The 20,446-nt window shown below is 59.0% G+C and overlaps 1 protein-coding gene across 3 annotated transcripts in view; it reads left to right on the top strand.

The window, feature by feature from the left end:
• AMBRA1 (autophagy and beclin 1 regulator 1) overlaps positions 1 to 20,446 on the top strand; it is a 581,139-nt gene that overhangs the window by 174,199 nt on the left and 386,494 nt on the right. The window contains exons 8-9 of one of the 3 annotated variants that reach the window (XM_078684409.1): positions 9 to 95; positions 13,328 to 13,513. In XM_078684409.1, the coding sequence (XP_078540535.1) occupies positions 9 to 95; positions 13,328 to 13,513 (273 nt within the window). The remainder of the gene's footprint in view (positions 1 to 8; positions 96 to 13,327; positions 13,514 to 20,446) is intronic. The other 2 variants (XM_078684411.1, XM_078684412.1) reach the window with 2 other exon arrangements.

The following is a 20,446-nucleotide window of genomic DNA, read 5'->3' as shown; positions in this document are numbered from 1 at the left end:
TTGTTTAGGAGACTGATGGAGACCTCCCTCATTTCGTTATCTCGCATTGAAGGAGTCGGGTCGCGAGAGCACCCCATCTACCCAGACCCAGCGAGGTAAGGACCTCATCCCCCAGCTCTGCTCCCCAAAAAATGCAGTATTACCATTCAGATTTATTACACTGTGTAACAGCTCCTACTTCATGACACTACCAACTGTTTCTGCTCTGTCCCCTGCAGCCTTTCCACTATGACCTTATTCTTGCCCATTTACTCGCCTGCTGGGGCATATGTTCACCCCCTCCTCCTTCCTTGGCCTCTTTTCACCCTTGCCTCTTCTTTTGGTCTTCTTTCTTCAGCCCTGCCTCCTCCATTAGCCTTTCTCCAGCCCTTCTCTCTCTCCAGTGGCCTCTCTTCAGCCCTGCCTCCTCCAGTGGCCTCTCTTCAACCCTTCTCTCTCCAGTGGCTTCTCTTCAGCCCAGCCTCCTCCAGTGGCCTCTCTTCAACCCTTCTCTCTCCAGTGGCCTCTCTACAGCCCTTCTCTCTCTCCAGTGGCCTCTCTTCAGCCCTGCCTCCTCCAATGGCCTCTCTTCAGACCTTCTCTCTCCAGTGGCCTCTCTTCAGCCCTGCCTCCTCCAGTGGCCTCTCTTCAGCCCTGCCTCCTCCAGTGGCCTCTCTTCAGCCCTGACTCCTCCAGTGGCCTCTCTTCAGCCCTGACTCCTCCAGTGGCCTCTCTTCAGCCCTGACTCCTCCAGTGGCCTCTCTTCAGCCCTGCCTCCTCCAGTGGCCTCTCTTCAGCCCTGCCTCCTCCAGTGGTCTCTCCTCAGCCCTGCCTCCTCCAGTGGTCTCTCCTCAGCCCTGCCTCCTCCAGTGGTCTCTCCTCAGCCCTGCCTCCTCCAGTGGTCTCTCCTCAGCCCCGCCTCCTCCAGTGGCCTCTCCTCAGCCCTGCCTCCTCCAGTGGCCTCTCGTCAGCCCTGCCTCCTCCAGTGGCCTCTCTTCAGCCCTTCTTCTCTAGTGGCCTCTTTTCTGTCCTGCCTCCTCCGGTGGACTCGCTTCAGCCTTTCTCTCCCCAGTGGCCTCTCTTCAGCCCATCTCTCCCCAGTGGCCTCTCTTCAGCCCATCTCTCCCCAGTGGCCTCTCTTCAGCCCATCTCTCTCCAGTGGCCTCTCTTCAGCCCATCTCTCTCCAGTGGCCTCTCTTCAGCCCATCTCTCTCCAGCGGCCTCTCTTCAGCCCATCTCTCCCCAGTGGCCTTCTTCAGCCCTTCTCTCTCCAGTGGCCTCTCTTCAGCCCTTCTCTCTCCAGTGGCCTCTCTTCAGCCCTTCTCTCTCCAGCGGCCTCTCTTCAGCCCTGCCTCCTCCCTTGGCCTCTCTTCAGCCTGGCCTCTTTCAATGGCCTCTCTTCAGCCATTCTCTCTCCAGTGGCCTCTCTTCAGCCCATCTCTCTCCAGTGGACTCTCTTCAGGCCTGCCTCCTCCCTCTCCAGCAGCCTCTCTTCAGCCCTTCTCTCTCCATTGGCCTCTCTTTAGCCCCGCCTTCTCCAGTGGCCTCTCTTCAGCCCTGCCTCCTCCAGCGACCTTCTCTCTCCAGTGGCCTCTCCTCAGCCCTTCTCTCTCCAGTGGCCTCTCTTCATCCCTGCCTCCTCCAGTGGCGTCTCTTCAGCCATTCTCTCTCCAGTGGCCTCTCTTCAGCCCATCTCTCTCCAGTGGCCTCTCTTCAGCCCTTCTCTCTCCAGTGGACTCTCTTCAGGCCTGCCTCCTCCCTTTCCAGCAGCCTCTCTTCAGCCCTTCTCTCTCCAGTGGCCTCTCTTTAGCCCCGCCTCCTCCAGTGGCCTCTCTTCAGCCCTGCCTCCTCCAGCGACCTTCTCTCTCCAGTGGCCTCTCCTCAGCCCTTCTCTCTCCAGTGGCCTCTCTTCATCCCTGCCTCCTCCAGTGGCGTTTCTTCAGCCCTCTCTCTCCAGTGGCCTCTCTTCTGTCCTGCCTCCTCCAGTGGCCTCTCTTCAGCCCTTCTCTCTCCTGTGGCCTCTCTTCAGCCCATCTCTATCCAGTGGCCTCTCTTCAGCCCTTCTCTCTCCAGTGGACTCTCTTCAGGCCTGCCTCCTCCCTTTCCAGCAGCCTCTCTTCAGCCCTTCTCTCTCCAGTGGCCTCTCTTTAGCCCCGCCTCCTCCAGTGGCCTCTCTTCAGCCCTGCCTCCTCCAGCGACCTTCTCTCTCCAGTGGCCTCTCCTCAGCCCTTCTCTCTCCAGTGGCCTCTCTTCATCTCTGCCTCCTCCAGTGGCGTTTCTTCAGCCCTTCTCTCTCCAGTGGCCTCTCTTCTGTCCTGCCTCTTCCAGTGGCCTCTCTTCAGCCCTTCTCTCTCCAGTGGCCTCTCTTCAACCCATCTCTCTCCAGTGGCCTCTCTTCAGCCCTTCTCTCTCCAGTGGCCTCTCTTCAACCCATCTCTCTCCAGTGGCCTCTCTTCAGCCCTTCTCTCTCCAGTGGCCTCTCCTCAGCCCTGCCTCCTCCCTATGCCTTTCTTCAGCCCTTCCTCCTCCAGTGGACTCTCTCTAGCCCTTCTCTCTCCATTGGCCTCTCTTCAGCCCATCTCTCTCCAGTGGCCTCTCTTCAGCCCTTCTCTCTCCAGTGGTCTCTCTTCAGCCCTGCTCTCTCCAGTGGCCTCTCTTCAGCCCTGCTCTCTCCAGTGGCCTCTCTTCAGCCCTGCTTCCTCCGGCGGCCTCTCTTCAGCCCTTCTCTTTCCAGTGAACTCTCTTCAGCCCTGCCTCCTCCAGTGGCCTCTCTTCAGCCCTTCTCTCTCCAGTGGCCTCTCTTCAGCCCTTCTCTCTCCAGTGAACTCTCTTCAGCCCTGCCTCCTCCAGTGGCCTCTCTTCAGCCCTGCCTCCTCCAGTGACCTCTCTTCAGCCTTTCTCTCTCCAGTGACCTCTCTTCAGCCCTGCCCCCTCCAGTGGCCTCTCTTCAGCCCTGCCTCCGCCAGTGACCTCTCTTCAGCCCTTCTCTCGCCAGTGGCCTCTCTTCAGCCCTTCTCTCGCCAGTGGCCTCTCTTCAGCCCTTCAATCTCCACTGGCCTCTCTTCAGCCCTGCCTCCTCCAGTGCCCTTTAGTCCTGCCTCCTCCAGTGGCCTCTCTTCTGGCCTTCTCTCTCCAGTGACCTCTCTTCTGGCCTTCTCTCTCCAGTGACCTCTCTTCAGCCCTTCTCTCTCCAGTGACCTCTCTTCAGCCCGTCTCTCTCTCCAGTGAACTCTCTTCAGCCCTGCCTCCTCCAGTGGCCTCTCTTCAGCCCTGCCTCCTCCAGTGACCTCTCTTCAGCCTTTCTCTCTCCAGTGACCTCTCTTCAGCCCTGCCCCCTCCAGTGGCCTCTCTTCAGCCCTGCCTCCGCCAGTGACCTCTCTTCAGCCCTTCTCTCGCCAGTGGCCTCTCTTCAGCCCTTCTCTCGCCAGTGGCCTCTCTTCAGCCCTTCAATCTCCACTGGCCTCTCTTCAGCCCTGCCTCCTCCAGTGCCCTTTAGTCCTGCCTCCTCCAGTGGCCTCTCTTCTGGCCTTCTCTCTCCAGTGACCTCTCTTCTGGCCTTCTCTCTCCAGTGACCTCTCTTCAGCCCTTCTCTCTCCAGTGACCTCTCTTCAGCCCGTCTCTCTCTCCAGTGAACTCTCTTCAGCCCTGCCTCCTCCAGTGGCCTCTCTTCAGCCCTGCCTCCTCCAGGGGCCTCTCGTCAGCCTTTCTCTCTCCAGTGGCCTCTCTTCAGCTCTTCTCTCTCCAGTGGCCTCTCTTCAGCCCTGCCTCCTCCTCTGGCCTCTCTTCAGCCCTTCTCTCTCTCCAGTGGCCTCTCTTCAAGCCTGCCTCTTCCCTCTCCAGTGGCCTCCCTTCAGCCCTTCTCTCTCCAGTGGCCTCTCTTCAGCCCTGCCTCCTCCAGTGGCCTATCTTCTGCCCTGCCTCCTCCAGTGATACAAAAGGGGATTATGGACTGAGCGTTTGAGCAAATCAAACACTCACCCCCAGTCAACTGATCTGAGTTTAATCCATCACCATTCTTTAGCTCACTCCGCCACCCCAGTTCAGACATGGCCATATGCAAATCAGTCTGACCCTGTGCCTCATGGGAACAGTCCAGCCCGAACTGCCAAAGCCACGTCTTCCCTGGACCGGAAACATGCCTCCTGGGACCGGTTTCTGGCATTTCAGCCGTCATCAGCCAGGCTAGCTGAATCCAGTGGCAAAGTGAGCAAGGGACTCACGTCTGAGCATACCCTGCCACACTTTGGGCGAACAAAGTGATACAAAAGGGGATGATGGATGGACTTTTGAGCAAATCAAAAACTCACCCCCAGTCAACTGATCTGGGTTTAATCCATCACCATTCTTTAGCTCACTCCGCCACCCAAGTTCAGACATGGCCATATGCAAATCCTCCCGTGGCATCTCTTCAGTGTCTCTTCAGCCCTGCTCTCTCCAGTGGCCTCTCTTCAGCCCTTCTCTCTCCAGTGGCCTCTCTTCAGCCCTTCTCTCTCCAGTGACCTCTCTTCAGACCTTCTCTCTCCAGTTGCCTCTCTTCAGCCCGTCTCCCTCCAGTGGCCTCTCTTCAGCCTTTCTCCCTGCCGGAAGCTTCTCTTTAGGCCCTCTCCAGTTGTCTCCTCTCCTCAGCCCTGCCTCTGCTGTTGCCTCTCTCAAGCCCATGTCTCCGCTGTGATCATGTCATGCAATATGCCATTTCAGATTTAGCCTCCCTTATCAATTCTAGTTTCCTGTTCCTTATGTAACTTTGATGTATGTTGGATTGTCTCGTCAAGGGTGCTGCCACCCACGCTACTCTGTATTGAAAACAGTGTCTTTACTTATGCTGCCTGGACAAGTGCTCATCAGTATTTAACATTGTATGTCCACATAAGGTCCTTGTTTTGAAGCTGAGTTCCCCGCAGTGGTCCCTGTTATCTTGTTTTCGAGCTGGGGACCATTGTTTCTCCGATTTAAGTTCAATTAGTGCGCCCTCTGGTCTCTCTTTGGGGGCGTTTTCACTGACGCTTTCTGTTTTGGAACATGCTTTCATTTAAGATGGTTGCATAACGCACCAGTTCCTTTGTATGTCTCTTTGCTCTAATTATGCTAGCACAAGGAGAAGCTTTTTATTACCCACTGAGCTATGTACAGATAGGCCCTTAAATAGCTTTCTTGGCACAGACCTACTTGCGTGGCTGAACATGGCCTTTGCCCTGTTCCTTCTTATTGGTGACTTGTGCGCCATAGCTCCTCAGTAGCAACTTGTATGCCATTGGCTTGTGCTGATGGCCTGTACGCCCCTGCTCCTCGCTGGCAACCTGTGCGCCTTTGCTCCCCTCTGGCGGCCTGTGCTCCTCGCTGGCGGCCTGTGGGCCCCTACTCTTCGCTGCCTGCCTGTGCGCCCCTGGTATTCGCTGCTAGCCTGTGCGCCCCTGATCTTCGCTGCTAGCCTGTGCGCCCCTGGTCTTCGCTGCTAGCCTGTGCGCCCCTGCTCTTCGCTGCTAGCCTGTGCACCCCTGCACTTCGCTGCTAGCCTGTGCGCCCCTGCTCTTCGCTGCTAGCATGTGCGCCCCTGCTCTTCGCTGCTAGCCTGTGCACCCATGCTCTTTGCTGGCGGCCTGAGCGCCCCTGCTCCTCGCTGGAGGCCTGTGCTCCCCAGCTCCTCTCTGGAGGCCTGTGCGCTCGTGCTCCTCGCTGATAGCCTGTGCGCTCGTGCTCCTCGCTGGCGGCCTGTGTGCCCGTGCTCCCCGCTGGCGGCCTGTGTGCCCGTGCTCCCCGCTGGCGGCCTGTGTGCCCGTGCTCCCCGCTGGCGGCCTGTGTGCCCGTGCTCCCCGCTGGCGGCCTGTGTGCCCGTGCTCCCCGCTGGCGGCCTGTGTGCCCGTGCTCCCCGCTGGCGGCCTGTGTGCCCGTGCTCCCCGCTGGCGGCCTGTGTGCCCGGCCTCCCCGCTGGCGGCCTGTGTGCCCGTGCTCCCCGCTGGCGGCCTGTGTGCCCGTGCTCCCCGCTGGCGGCCTGTGTGCCCGTGCTCCCCGCTGGCGGCCTGTGTGCCCGTGCTCCCCGCTGGCGGCCTGTGTGCCCGTGCTGCCCGCTGGCGGCCTGTGTGCCCGTGCTCCCCGCTGGCGGCCTGTGTGCCCGTGCTCCCCGCTGGCGGCCTGTGTGCCTGTGCTCCCCGCTGGCGGCCTGTGTGCCTGTGCTCCCCGCTGGCGGCCTGTGTGCCTGTGCTTCCCGCTGGCGGCCTGTGTGCCTGTGCTCCCCGCTGGCGGCCTGTGTGCCCCTGCTCCCCGCTGGCGGCCTGTGTGCCCCTGCTCCTCACTGATAGCCTGTGCGCTCGTGCTCCTCGCTGGCGGCCTGTGTGCCCGTGCTCCCTGCTGGCGGCCTGTGTGCCCGTGCTCCCCGCTGGCGGCCTGTGTGCCCGTGCTTTCCGCTGGCGGCCTGTGTGCCCGTGCTCCCCGCTGGCGGCCTGTGTGCCCGTGCTCCCCGCTGGCGGCCTGTGTGCTCGTGCTCCTCGTTGGCAGCCTGTGCGTTCGTGCTCCTCACTGGCAGCCTGTGCTCCTTGCTGGCTGCTTGTGCTCCCGGCTCTTCCCTGGCAACCTGTGCGCCCTTGCTCCACGCTGGCAGCATGTGCTCCCTGCTCCTTGCTCCTGCTCATGCTACTCGCTGAAGGCCTGTGCGCTCGTGCTCCTAGCTGGCGGCCTGTGTGCCCGTGCTCTCCGCTGGTGGCCGGTGCACCCCTGCTCCTCGCTGGAGGCCTGTGCGCCCCTGCTCCTCGCTGGAGGCCTGTGCGCCCCTGCTCCTCGATGGCGGCCTGTACGCTCCTGCTCCTCGCTGGAGGCCTGTGCGCTCCTGCTCCTCGCTGGAGGCCTGTGCGCTCCTGCTCCTCGCTGGAGGCCTGTGCGCTCCTGCTCCTCGCTGGAGGCCTGTGCGCTCCTGCTCCTCGCTGGAGGCCTGTGCGCTCCTGCTCCTCGCTGGAGGCCTGTGCGCTCCTGCTCCTCGCTGGAGGCCTGTGCGCTCCTGCTCCTCGCTGGAGGCCTGTGCGCTCCTGCTCCTCGCTGGAGGCCTGTGCGCTCCTGCTCCTCGCTGGAGGCCTGTGCGCTCCTGCTCCTCGCTGGAGGCCTGTGCGCTCCTGCACCTCGCTGGAGGCCTGTGCGCTCCTGCACCTCGCTGGAGGCCTGTGCGCTCCTGCTCCTCGCTGGAGGCCTGTGCGCTCCTGCTCCTCGCTGGAGGCCTGTGCGCTCCTGCTCCTCGCTGGAGGCCTGTGCGCTCCTGCTCCTCGCTGGAGGGTTGTGCGCTCCTGCTCCTCGCTGGAGGCCTTTGCGCTCCTGCTCTGCGCTGGAGGCCTGTGCGCTCCTCGCTGGAGGTCTGTGCGCTCCTGCTCCTCGCTGGAGGCCTGTGCGCTCCTGCTCCTCGCTGGAGGCCTGTGCGCTCCTGCTCCTCGCTGGAGGCCTGTGCGCCCCTGCTCCTCGCTGGAGGCCTGTGCGCCCCTGCTCCTCGCTGGAGGCCTGTGCGCCCCTGCTCCTCGCTGGAGGCCTGTGCGCCCCTGCTCCTCGCTGGAGGCCTGTGCGCCCCTGCTCCTCGCTGGAGGCCTGTGCGCCCCTGCTCCTCGCTGGAGGCCTGTGCGCCCCTGCTCCTCGCTGGAGGCCTGTGCGCCCCTGCTCCTCGCTGGAGGCCTGTGCGCCCCTGCTCCTCGCTGGAGGCCTGTGCGCCCCTGCTCCTCGCTGGAGGCCTGTGCGCCCCTGCTCCTCGCTGGCGGCCTGTGCGCCCCTGCTCCTCGCTGGAGGCCTGTGCGCTCCTGCTCCTCGCTGGAGGCCTGTGCGCTCCTGCTCCTCGCTGGAGGCCTGTGCGCTCCTGCTCCTCGCTGGAGGCCTGTGCGCTCCTGCTCCTCGCTGGAGGCCTGTGCGCTCCTGCTCCTCGCTGGAGGCCTGTGCGCTCCTGCTCCTCGCTGGAGGCCTGTGCGCTCCTGCTCCTCGCTGGAGGCCTGTGCGCTCCTGCTCCTCGCTGGAGGCCTGTGCGCTCCTGCTCCTCGCTGGAGGCCTGTGCGCTCCTGCTCCTCGCTGGAGGCCTGTGCGCTCCTGCTCCTCGCTGGAGGCCTGTGCGCTCCTGCTCCTCGCTGGAGGCCTGTGCGCTCCTGCTCCTCGCTGGAGGCCTGTGCGCTCCTGCTCCTCGCTGGAGGCCTGTGCGCTCCTGCTCCTCGCTGGAGGCCTGTGCGCTCCTGCTCCTCGCTGGAGGCCTGTGCGCTCCTGCTCCTCGCTGGAGGCCTGTGCGCTCCTGCTCCTCGCTGGAGGCCTGTGCGCTCCTGCTCCTCGCTGGAGGCCTGTGCGCCCCTGCTCCTCGCTGGAGGCCTGTGCGCCCCTGCTCCTCGCTGGAGGCCTGTGCGCCCCTGCTCCTCGCTGGAGGCCTGTGCGCCCCTGCTCCTCGCTGGAGGCCTGTGCGCCCCTGCTCCTCGCTGGAGGCCTGTGCGCCCCTGCTCCTCGCTGGAGGCCTGTGCGCCCCTGCTCCTCGCTGGAGGCCTGTGCGCCCCTGCTCCTCGCTTGGAGGCCTGTGCGCCCCTGCTCCTCGCTGGGGGCCTGTGCGCCCCTGCTCCTCGCTGGAGGCCTGTGCGCCCCTGCTCCTCGCTGGAGGCCTGTGCGCCCCTGCTCCTCGCTGGAGGCCTGTGCGCCCCTGCTCCTCGCTGGAGGCCTGTGCGCCCCTGCTCCTCGCTGGAGGCCTGTGCGCCCCTGCTCCTCGCTGGAGGCCTGTGCGCCCCTGCTCCTCGCTGGAGGCCTGTGCGCCCCTGCTCCTCGCTGGAGGCCTGTGCGCCCCTGCTCCTCGCTGGAGGCCTGTGCGCCCCTGCTCCTCGCTGGAGGCCTGTGCGCCCCTGCTCCTCGCTGGAGGCCTGTGCGCCCCTGCTCCTCGCTGGAGGCCTGTGCGCCCCTGCTCCCCGCTGGAGGCCTGTGCGCCCCTGCTCCTCTCTGGAGGGCTGTGCGCTCGTGCTCCTAGCTGATAGCCTGTGCGTTCGTGCTCCTCTCTGGCGGCCTGTGCGTCCGTGCTCCCCGCTGGCGGCCTGTGTGCCCGTGCTCCCCGCTGGTGGCCTGTGTGCTGCAGCTTCTTGCAGGCCGCCTGTGTGCTGCAGCTTCTTTTTCGCCGAAGCTTCTTGCAAGCCGCCTGTTCGCTGCAGCTCTTGCAAGCCGCCTGTTCGCTGCAGCTTCTTGCAAGCCGCCTGTTCGCTGCAGCTTCTTGCAAGCCGCCTGTTTGCTGCAGCTTCTTGCAAGCCGCCTGTTTGCTGCAGCTTCTTGCAAGCCGCCTGTTCGCTGCAGCTTCTTGCATCCGCCTGTTCGCTGCAGCTCCTTGCAAGCTGCCTGTTTGCTTCATCTGCTTGCAGGTCGCCTGTGCGCTGCAGCTGCTTGGAGGCATCCTGTGCGCTGCAGCTGCTTGGAGGCATCCTGTGCGCTGCAGCTGCTTGGAGGCATCCTGTGCGCTGCAGCTGCTTGGAGGCATCCTGTGCGCTGCAGCTGCTTGGAGGCATCCTGTGCGCTGCAGCTGCTTGGAGGCATCCTGTGCGCTGCAGCTGCTTGGAGGCATCCTGTGCGCTGCAGCTGCTTGGAGGCATCCTGTGCGCTGCAGCTGCTTGGAGGCATCCTGTGCGCTGCAGCTGCTTGGAGGCATCCTGTGCGCTGCAGCTGCTTGGAGGCATCCTGTGCGCTGCAGCTGCTTGGAGGCATCCTGTGCGCTGCAGCTGCTTGGAGGCATCCTGTGCGCTGCAGCTGCTTGGAGGCATCCTGTGCGCTGCAGCTGCTTGGAGGCATCCTGTGCGCTGCAGCTGCTTGGAGGCATCCTGTGCGCTGCAGCTGCTTGCAGGCATCCTGTGCGCTGCAGCTGCTTGCAGGCATCCCGTGCGCTGCAGCTGATTGCAGGCATCCCGTGCGCTGCAGCTTCTTGAAAGCCGCCTGTTCGCTGCAGCTTCTTGCAAGCCGCCTGTTCGCTGCTCGCAGGTCGCCCGTGCGGTGCAGCTCCTTGCAAGCTGCCTGTTCGCTGCTGCTTCCAGGTCATCCATGTGCTGCAGCTGCTTCCAGGTCATCCTGCGCTGCAGCTGCTTCCAGGTCACCCTGCGCTGCAACTGCTTCCAGGCCGCCTGTGCGCTGCAGCTGCTTCCAGGCCGCCTGTGCGCTGCAGCTGCTTCCAGGCCGCCTGTGTGCTGCAGCTGCTTGCAGTCATCCCCTGCGCTGCAGCTGCTTGCAGGCATCCCCTGCGGTGCAGCTGCTTGCAGGCATCCCGTGCGCTGCAGCTGCTTGCAGGCATCCCGTGCGCTGCAGCTGCTTGCAGGCATCCCGTGCGCTGCAGCTGCTTGCAGGCATCCCGTGCGCTGCTTGCAGGCATCCCGTGCACTGCAGCTGCTTGCAGGCATCCCATATGCTGCAGCTGCTTGCAGGCATCCCGTGCGCTGCAGCTGCTTGCAGGCATCCCCTGCGCTGCAGCTGCGTGCAGGCATCACGTGCGCTGCAGCTGCTTGCAGGCATCCCGTGCGCTGCAGCTGCTTGCAGGCATCCCGTGCGCTGCAGCTGCTTGCAGGCATCCCGTGCGCTGCAGCTGCTTGCAGGCCGCCTGTGTCTTAGGGGTATGATATTTATACAAGATATTTATAGATCGTAGGCACCTGTAGTTTTCTGACGGCCATGTAGGGTCGTGATAAGGACTTGCTGCCTGATAGCTGAGTGGGCTCTGAAATCATAAGGACCTGTGGTCTTGTAATGGCCATGTCGGGGTCTTGATAAATGACGTGTTATCTGGTGGACGAGTGGGCTCTGATTATCATAGAGTCCTGTGGTCTTCTAATGGCCATGTTGGGTCCTGATAAGGAATTGTTGTCTGATGGCCCGAGCGGCTTCTGAAATCATATGGACGTGTGGTCTTCTGATGGTCATTTGAGGTCTTGATAGGGACCTATTGTTTTACAGCCTAGTGGGATGAGGTTAAAGGGGCCTGTGTACTTCTGATCATCATTTGAGATTTTGATAGGGACCTGTTTTCTGATGGCCTAGTGGGCTTCGCGATCTTAGGAGCCTGTGGTCTTCTAATAGCTATGTGGGGTCTTGAGTTGATAAAGACCTGTTATCTTTTGTCTGAGAGGAGTTTGAGATCATAGGGACCGGTGGTGTTCTGATAACCATGTGGGGTCCTCATGGGACCTGTTGTCTTATAACCACTAGTTTGATAGCATGTTGAGCACAGCTCAGAGGATGTTGTGGTCTTCTGGCTATGTGGGATAGGGGCTTGTGTTTTTGATACTCGAGTGGATGCTAAGCTCAAAGTGTGTTGTGGACTTCTGATCATGTGGGTTTGAGGTAGGATAGAGGCCTGTTGTCTGATAGCCGAGTGGGTGGTGTACCAAAGTGTGTTGTGGACTTTTGATGGTCATGTGGGGTTGAGGTAGTATAGGGTTTAGTCTGATAGCTGCATTGGGGACTGAGCTCAAAGGGTGTTGTGATCTTCTGATGGCCTTGTGGAGTTGAGGTTGGATAGGGGCTTGCTGTCTGATCTCAGAGTGGGCGCTGAGCTCATAGGGTTTTGGGGTCTTGTGTTGCCCAGGTGAGGTGGAGGCAGGATCTGGCCTGGTGTCTGATAGCTGAGTGGATGATGTACTCAGTGTGTTGTGGTCTTATGATGGCCATGTGGGGTTGAGGTGGGGTAGGGGCTAATTTGATAGCTGGTTGAACACTGAGCTCAGAGGGTGTTGTGGGGTTGAGTTAGGGTAGAGGCTAGTCTGATGGCGGAGTGGGTCCTGCGCTGATGTTATCTTGTGATCCTTTGACCTCTCCTAGAGCTCAGAGCCAAAGGCGTGCACGTCCTTTCTCCATCCCCTCATCTTCCCTCTCTTCTCCTAGAATGTCCTTTCTCCATCCTCTCATCTTCCCTCTCTTCTCCTTCCTCTTATCTTCCCTCTCTTCTCCTTCTCCCAGGTTGTCCTTTCTCCGTCCTCTCATCTTGCTTCTCTTCTCCTTCCTTCTCCTTCTCCCAGGATGTCCTTTCTCCATCCTCTCATCTTCCCTCTCTTCTCCTTCTCCCTGGTTGTCCTTTCTCCATCCTCTCATCTTCCCTCTCTTCTTCCAGGTTGTCCTTTCTCCATCCTCCCATCTCTTCTCCCAGGATGTCCTTTCTCTATTCTCTCATCTTCCCTCTCTTCTCCCAGGTTGTCCTTTCTCCATCCTCCCATCTTCCCTCTCTTCCTTCTCTTCTCCAAGGATGTCCTTTCTCCATCCTCTCATCTTGCCTCTCTTCTCCCATGTTATACTTTCTCCATCCTCTCATCTTCCCTCTCTTCTTCCCGGTTGTCCTTTCTCCATCCTCTCATCCTCCTTCTCCTGGGTAGTCCTTTCTCCATCCTCTCATCTTACTTCTCTACTCCTTCTCCCAGGTTGTCCTTTCTCCATCCTTTCATATTCCCTCTCTTCTCCCAGGTTGTCCTTTCTCCATCCTCTCATCTTCCTTATCTCCTCCTTCTCCCGGGTAGTCCTTTCTCCTTTCTCCATCCTCTCATCTTACTTCTCTTCTCATAGGTTGTCCTTTCTCCATCCTATCATCTTCCCTCTCTTCTACCAGGTTGTCCTTTCTCCATCCTATCATCTTCCCTCTCTTCTCCCAGGTTGTCCTTTCTCCATCCTATCATCTTCCCTCTCTTCTCCCAGGTTCTCCTTTCTCCATCCTCTCATCTTACTTCTCTTCTCCTTCTCCTTGGTTGTCCTTTCTCCACCCTCTCATTCTTCCTTCTCTTGTCCTTCTCCCAGGTTGTCCTTTCTCCATCTTCTCTTCTCCTTCTCCCAGGTTGTCCTTTCGCCGTCCTCTCATCTTCCCTCTCTTCTCCCAGGATGTCCTCTCTCCATCCTCTCATCTTCCCTCTCTTCTCCACGGATGTCCTTTCTTCATCCTCTCATCTTCCCTCTCTCCTCCTTCTCCTTGTCCCTTTTCTCCCTACGCTCATCTTCTCTAACTTCTCCCAGGTTGTCCTTTCTCCATCCCCTCATCTTGCATCTCTTCTCCTTCTCCCAGGTTGTCCTTTCTCCATCCTCTCATCTTCCCTCTCTTCTCCCAGGATGTCCTTTCTCCCTCCGCTCATCTTCCCTTTCTTCTCCCACGATATCCTTTCTCCATCCTCTCATCTTGGCTCTCTTCTCTTTCTCCCAGGTTGTCCTTTCTCCATTCTCTCATCTTCTCTTCTCCTAGGTTGTCCTTTCTCCAACCTATCATCTTCCCTCTCTTCTCCTAGGTTGTCCTTTCTCCATCCTCTCATCTTGCCTCTCTACTCCTTCTCCCAGGTTGTCCTTTCTCCATCCTCTCATCTTCCCTCTCTTCTCCCAGGATGTCCATCCTCTCATCTTGCCTCTCTTCTCCTTCTCCCAGGTTGTCTCCAGCCGCATACTACGCCCAGAGGATGATCCAGTACCTGTCCCGCAGAGACAGCATCCGACAGCGCTCCATGCGGTACCAGCAGAACCGCCTCCGCACCAGCTCGTCCTCGCCGGCCTCCGTGTCTGAGAACCAGGGCTCGTCGGTGGAGGGCGCCGACCTGGACTTTGAGGACTTTGAGTGAGTGTTCGTGCCTGCCTGAGCTTGAGGGGTGAACTCATCGGATATGTTTGTTGGTGTTCATCTGGCCTTCCAATGTCTGGTCACAGATGCTGACCACTGTGGGATGGTTTTATCCAAAGCCAGAGCTGGATATAGCCTGGAGCCGGGCTCCATCCCCCCTGCTGCCGCTCCGAGGGTTGCCCTGTGACTTTTCTGGTTGTGGGTGGGTGGTAGAGGGGACACGGCAGACGTGCCCAGGGGCGCATATCCTCTGATGAATGGCGCTCCTGGGCTCAGGAGTGCGCGCCTGCAAATAGTATTCAGAGGAGGCTGCGCACAAAAGGCCTCTCTGCCTACTTTCCATGGGTACCAGCTCCCTGGGCCGCTCCCCTCTTGGAGGTGAATGCCTGGGTGCTGCGGTGCGATAAGGGTAACGCCTCTCTCCCGCTCCATTCTGCGGAGCTTCGCAGCGCCCCTTTGCGCCTCTGTGTCCGAGAAGCAGGGCTCGTTGGTGGAGGGTGCCGACCAGGACTTCGAGTGAGTGTTCGTGCCTGCCTGGGCTCGAGGGGCGAACTCATCCAATCAATCATTCAGAACATTTGTAGAGCGCACCCGTGAGGGTCTCAAGGAGCTGGGGAGAGTCGGGGGGAGGGGATGTTCCTGCTGCTCGAACATCCAGGTTTACAGTAGTCTTCTGAAGGTTAGCAGGTCCTGGGTCTGCCATAAGAGGATGGGGAGGGAGTTCCAGGTCTTGGCGGCGAGGTGGGAGAACTATCTTCCGCCGGCGGTCAATCTTCGGATGCAGGGGACGGTGGCGGTGGCGAGGTCAGCGGACCGGAGCTGGCGGTTGGGGGTGTAGAAGGTGAGTCGTCTGTTGAGGTATGCCTGTCCGGTGTTGTGGAGTACCTTGTGTGCGTGGGTGAGGAGCTTGAAGGTGATTATCTTGTTGACGGGAAGCCAGTGCAGGTCTCTCAGGTGGGGTGTGATGTGGCTGCGGCGAAGGATGTTGAGGATCAAGCGTGCAGAGGCGTTCTGTATGCGTTGTAGTAGTTTCAGGAGTTTGGCCGAGGCTACTGCGTAGAGGGCGTTTCCGTAGTCCAACCTGCTGCTGACGAAGGCCTGGGTGACCGTTCTTGTTTCGGTGGGGATCCATCTGTAGATCTTGCGGAGTATGCTGAGGGTGTTGAAACAGGAGGACGGGACGGCATTGACCTGTTTTGTCATGGAGAGAGTAGAGTTGAGGATGAACCCCAGGTTGCGTGCGTGGTCGGTTGGTGCTGTTCCCAGTGCGGTCGGCCAACAGGAGTCGTCCCGGGCCGAGGGGGTGGAGCCGAGGATGAGTACTTCTGTCTTGTCCGAGTTCAGTTTCAGGCGGCTGTCCTTCATGCACTCGGCGACGGCTTTTATTCCTTCGTGGAGGTTGGTTTTAGCAGTGAGGGGGTCCTTGGTGAGGGAGAGGATCAGCTGGGTGTCGGCGTAGGAGATGATGTTGAGGTTGTGCAGTCGGGCGACGTGGGCGAGCGGTGCCATGTAGATGTTGAACAATGCTGGGCTGAGGGATGAGTCCTGGGGTACGCCGCAGATGATCTCTGTGGCTTTGAAGCGGAAGGGGGGGTGGCGGACGGTCTGGGTCTCTGCAGAGAAGGAGGTGGTCCAATCCAGAGCCTTGTCTCAGATCCTGGCGTCGTGGAGGCGAGTGCGTAGGATGCGGTGGCAGACCGTGTCGAAGGCAGCTGATAGGTGCAGGAGGATGAGGGCAGCGGTTTCGTCGTTGTCCAGCAGGGCCTCAGTGGCAGCGATGAGGGCAGTTTCGGTGCTGTGGTTGCTATGGAATCCGGACTGGGACGGCTCCAGGATGCTGTTCTCCTCGAGGTAGCGGGTCAATTGTCTGTTGACGGTCTTCTCGATGACCTTCGCCAGGAACAGGAGCAGGGAGATGGATCGGAGGTTCTTGAGTTCTTTTGGGTCAGCCTTGGGTTTTTTGAGTAAGACGTTGTACTTGGCGTCCTTCCAGCTCTCTGGGAAGGTTGCTGTCTTAAAGGAGATGTTGATGGCCTTGCGAGGATGGGGTGCGATTGTGGCCCTGGCTTTGTTGATGTTTGTTGGGGTTCATCTGGCCTTTCAGTGCGTGGCCACAGATGCTGACCCCTCTGGAAGGGGCGTAGCCTGGAGCCTGACTCCAGGGTCCCACCCCCTGCTGCCGCTGCTAGGGTCGCCCTGTAGCTTGTCTGGTTGGGGGGGGGGGCTCACATCCTCTGATGAATGGCGCTCCTGCGCGCAGGAGTGCGCGCCTGCAGATAGTATTCAGAGGAGGCTGCGCACAAAAGGCCTCTCTGCCTCCTTCCCATATGTAAGAGCTCCCCGGGCGCTCCGCTCCCCTCCTGGAGGTGAATGCATAGGTGCTGCTGTGCGATAAGGGCAGCGCCCCGCTCCATTGCGCAGGTCTCCGCAGCGCCCCTTTGCGCCTCCTTTCATGCTCCTTCTTTGCCCCCCCTCCTCTCCGGAGCGGGTTCGTGTTTTCAGCGCGCTCCTATTCACGCAGACCTCTTTGTCCTCTTCTTCCAGTGCTGAGTGCCTTTTCTCATCTCCTCTTTTATTGTGCTCCCTTCACCTATTACTGTTCCTCTCCATCCTCTCTCGAGGCCTCTCCCCCCTATTCTCATCCTTTTCACCTGCGGTTTTAGGTCTGGCTGGACAGCACAGTTGTCGGCTGGAGTATTATTACCAGTTCTTTCAAATATGCATTGATCGGAGGCAGCTTCACCCCCAGGACTGGAGCTCTCACCTCCTGCTGGCAGTGTGCTGTATTCTTCTGCCTCCCGTGAAGCGCTTCTATTGGAATAAATGAGGGACTATTTTAAGCCAGTTGGCCAGGCTTTAATGTGGTACATATTAGTTATAATTACACATGTTGGCACGTTGAGGCCAGACCTGTTGTTTTTGTCAGTGCTTGCTCTCAGTGTTAACAGTTGCTATTTGTTTCACATCATGTGCCCCGCACTCAGCCCGTCTAAAAGCCCAGTTACCCCACCCCCCCACCCGCCATCACCTGGCCATTAAATTATGAGTAGACCCTTCATAAGAGACCCATAGAGTCTCAGGGTACCACAGAGTCCCCCCTAATTCAGTTACATCACCTCCTCCTTAATGAGCTGTAATTCTGCCCATTTGAGGTTCACCTGCTGCTTTAATCCAGGACAAAGAGTATCTCCACTACGGCCATGTGTCCCCTCCACTGCTGCCATGTGTCCCCTCCACTGCTGCCATGTGTCCCCTCCACTGCTGCCATGTGTCCCCTTCACTGCTGCCATGTGTCCCCTCCACTGCTGCCATGTGTCCCCTCGACTCCTGCCATGTGTCCCCTCCACTCCTGCCAAGTGTCCCCTCCACTGCTGCCACGTGTGCCCTCCACTGCTGCCAAGTGTCCCCTCCACTGCTGCCACGTGTCCCCTCCACTGCTGCCACGTGTCCCCTCCACTGCTGCCACGTGTCCCCTCCACTGCTGCCTTGTGTCCCCTCCACTGCTGCCTTGTGTCCCCTCCACTGCTGCCAAGTGTCCCCTCCACTGCTGCCACGTGTCCCCTCCACTGCTGCCACGTGTCCCCTCCACTGCTGCCACGTGTCCCCTCCACTGCTGCCACGTGTCCCCTCCACTGCTGCCACGTGTCCCCTCCACTGCTGCCACGTGTCCCCTCCACTGCTGCCACGTGTCCCCTCCACTGCTGCCACGTGTCCCCTCCACTGCTGCCACGTGTCCCCTCCACTGCTGCCACGTGTCCCCTCCACTGCTGCCACGTGTCCCCTCCACTGCTGCCACGTGTCCCCTCCACTGCTGCCTTGTGTCCCCTCCACTGCTGCCTTGTGTCCCCTCCACTGCTGCCTTGTGTCCCCTCCACTGCTGCCATGTGTCCCCGCCACTGCTGCCATGTGTCCCCTCCACTGCTGCCTTGTGTCCCCTCCACTGCTGCCTTGTGTCCCCTCCACTGCTGCCTTGTGTCCCCTCCACTGCTGCCTTGTGTCCCCTCCACTGCTGCCTTGTGTCCCCTCCACTGCTGCCTTGTGTCCCCTCCACTGCTGCCTTGTCCCCTCCACTGCTGCCTTGTCCCCCCTCCACTGCTGCCATGTGTCCCCTCCACTGCTGCCATGTGTCCCCTCCACTGCTGCCATGTGTCCCCTCCACTGCTGCCATGTGTCCCCTCCACTGCTGCCATGTGTCCCCTCCACTGCTGCTATGTGCCCCTCCACTGCTGCCTCGTGTCCCCTTCACTGCTGCCTCGTGTCCCCTTCACTGCTGCCTCGTGTCCCCTTCACTGCTGCCTCGTGTCCCCTTCACTGCTGCCTCGTGTCCCCTTCACTGCTGCCACGTGTCCCCTTCACTGCTGCCACGTGTCCCCTTCACTGCTGCCACGTGTCCCCTCCACTGCTGCCACGTGTCCCCTCCACTGCTGCCACGTGTCCCCTCCACTGCTGCCACGTGTCCCCTCCACTGCTGCCACGTGTCCCCTCCACTGCTGCCACGTGTCCCCTCCACTGCTGCCACGTGTCCCCTCCACTGCTGCCACGTGTCCCCTCTCATGCTTATGAGTAGATCATGAGTGTGCTAGAGCACACCACTCATGCTTGAGTAGATCACGAGTGTGCTAGAGCACACCACTCATGCTTCTGAGTAGATCATGAGTGTGCTAGAGCACAACACTTAGGCTTCTGAGTAGATCACGAGTGTGCGAGAGCACACCACTCATGCTTCTGAGTAGATCACGTGTGTGCTAGAGCAAACCACTCATGCTTCTGAGTAGATCACGAGTGTGCTAGAGCACAACACTTAGGCTTCTGAGTAGATCACAAGTGTGTTAGAGCACACCACTCATGCTTCTGAGTCGATCACGAGTGTGCTAGAGCACACCACTCATGCTTCTGAGTAGACCACGAGTGTGCTGGAGCACACCGCTTATGCTTCTGAGTAGACCACGAGTGTGCTAGAGCACACCACTCATGTTACTGAGTAGACCACAAGTGTGCTAGAGCACACCACTCATGCTACTGAATAGACCACGAGTGTGCTAGAGCACAACACTTAGGCTTCTGAGTAGATCACCAGTGTGCTAGAGCACACCACTCATGCTTCTGAGTAGATCATGAGTGTGCTAGAGCACAACACTTAGGCTTCTGAGTAGATCACGAGTGTGCGAGAGCACACCACTCATGCTTCTGAGTAGATCACGTGTGTGCTAGAGCAAACCACTCATGCTTCTGAGTAGATCACGAGTGTGCTAGAGCACAACACTTAGGCTTCTGAGTAGATCACAAGTGTGTTAGAGCACACCACTCATGCTTCTGAGTCGATCACGAGTGTGCTAGAGCACACCACTCATGCTTCTGAGTAGACCACAAGTGTGCTAGAGCACACCACTCATGCTTCTGAGTAGATCACGAGTGTGCTAGAGCACACCACTCATGCTTCTGAGTAGATCACGAGTGTGCTAGAGCACACCACTCATGTTACTGAGTAGACCACAAGTGTGCTAGAGCACACCACTCATGCTACTGAATAGACCACGAGTGTGCTAGAGCACAACACTTAGGCTTCTGAGTAGATCACCAGTGTGCTAGAGCACACCACTCATGCTTCTGATTAGATCACGTGTGTGCTAGAGCACACCACTCATGCTTCTGAGTAGATCACGAGTGTGCTAGAGCACACCACTCATGCTTCTGAGTAGATCACGAGTTTGCTAGAGCACAACACTCAGGCTTCTGAGTAGATCACGAGTGTGTTAGAGCACACCACTCATGCTTCTGAGTAGATCACAAGTGTGCTAGAGCACACCACTCATGCTTCTGAGTAGATCACGAGTGTGCTAGAGCACACCACTCATGCTTCTGAGTAGATCACGAGTTTGCTAGAGCACACCACTCATGCTTCTGAGTAGATCACGAGTTTGCTAGAGCACAACACTCAGGCTTCTGAGTAGATCACGAGTGTGTTAGAGCACACCACTCATGCTTCTGAGTAGATCACAAGTGTGCTAGAGCACACCACTCATGCTTCTGAGTAGACCACGAGTGTGCTAGAGCACACCACTCATGCTTCTGAGTAGACCACGTGTGCTAGAGCACACCACTCATGCTTCTGAGTAGACCACGAGTGTGCTAGAGCACACCACTCATGCTTCTGAGTAGACCACTTGTGCTAGAGCACACCACTCATGCTTCTGAGTAAACTACAAGTGTGCTAGAGCACACTACTCATGCTTCTGAGTAGATCACGAGTGTGCTAGAGCATACCACTCATGCTTCTGAGTAGACCACAGGTGTGCTTGAGCACACCACTCATGCTTCTGAGTAGATCACGAGTGTGCTAGAGCACACCACTCATGCTTCTGAGTAGACCACAAGTGTGCTAGAGCACACCACTCATGCTTCTGAGTAGACCATGAGTGTGCTAGAGCACACCACTCATGCTTCTGAGTAGACCATAAGTGTGCTAGAGCACACCACTCATGCTTATGAGTAGATCACGAGTGTGCTAGAGCACACACCTCATGCTTCTAAGTAGACCACAGGTGTCCTGGAGCACACCACTCATGCTTCTGAGTAGACCACAAGTGTGCTAGAGCACACCACTCATGCTTCTGAGTAGACCACGAGTGTGCTAGCGCACACCGCTTATGCTTCTGAGTAGATCACAAGTGACCACTTATGCTTCTGAGTAGACCATGAGTGTGCTAGAGCACACCACTCATGCTTCTGAGTAGATCACTAGTGTGCTAGAGCACACCACTCATGGTTCTGAGTAGATCACAAGTGTGCTAGAGCACAACACTTAGGCTTCTGACTTAGGCTTCTGAGTAGACCACGAGTGTGCTAGCGCACACCGCTTATGCTTCTGAGTAGATCACAAGTGACCACTTATGCTTCTGAGTAGACCATGAGTGTGCTAGAGCACACCAC

The sequence above is a fragment of the Lissotriton helveticus genome, chromosome 3_2 (assembly GCF_964261635.1).
Source record: "Lissotriton helveticus chromosome 3_2, aLisHel1.1, whole genome shotgun sequence".
NCBI classification, from domain to species: Eukaryota; Metazoa; Chordata; class Amphibia; order Caudata; family Salamandridae; genus Lissotriton; species Lissotriton helveticus.
Note: the sequence above shows the minus strand (reverse complement) of the source record. Positions and strands in the feature narration are given on the sequence as shown.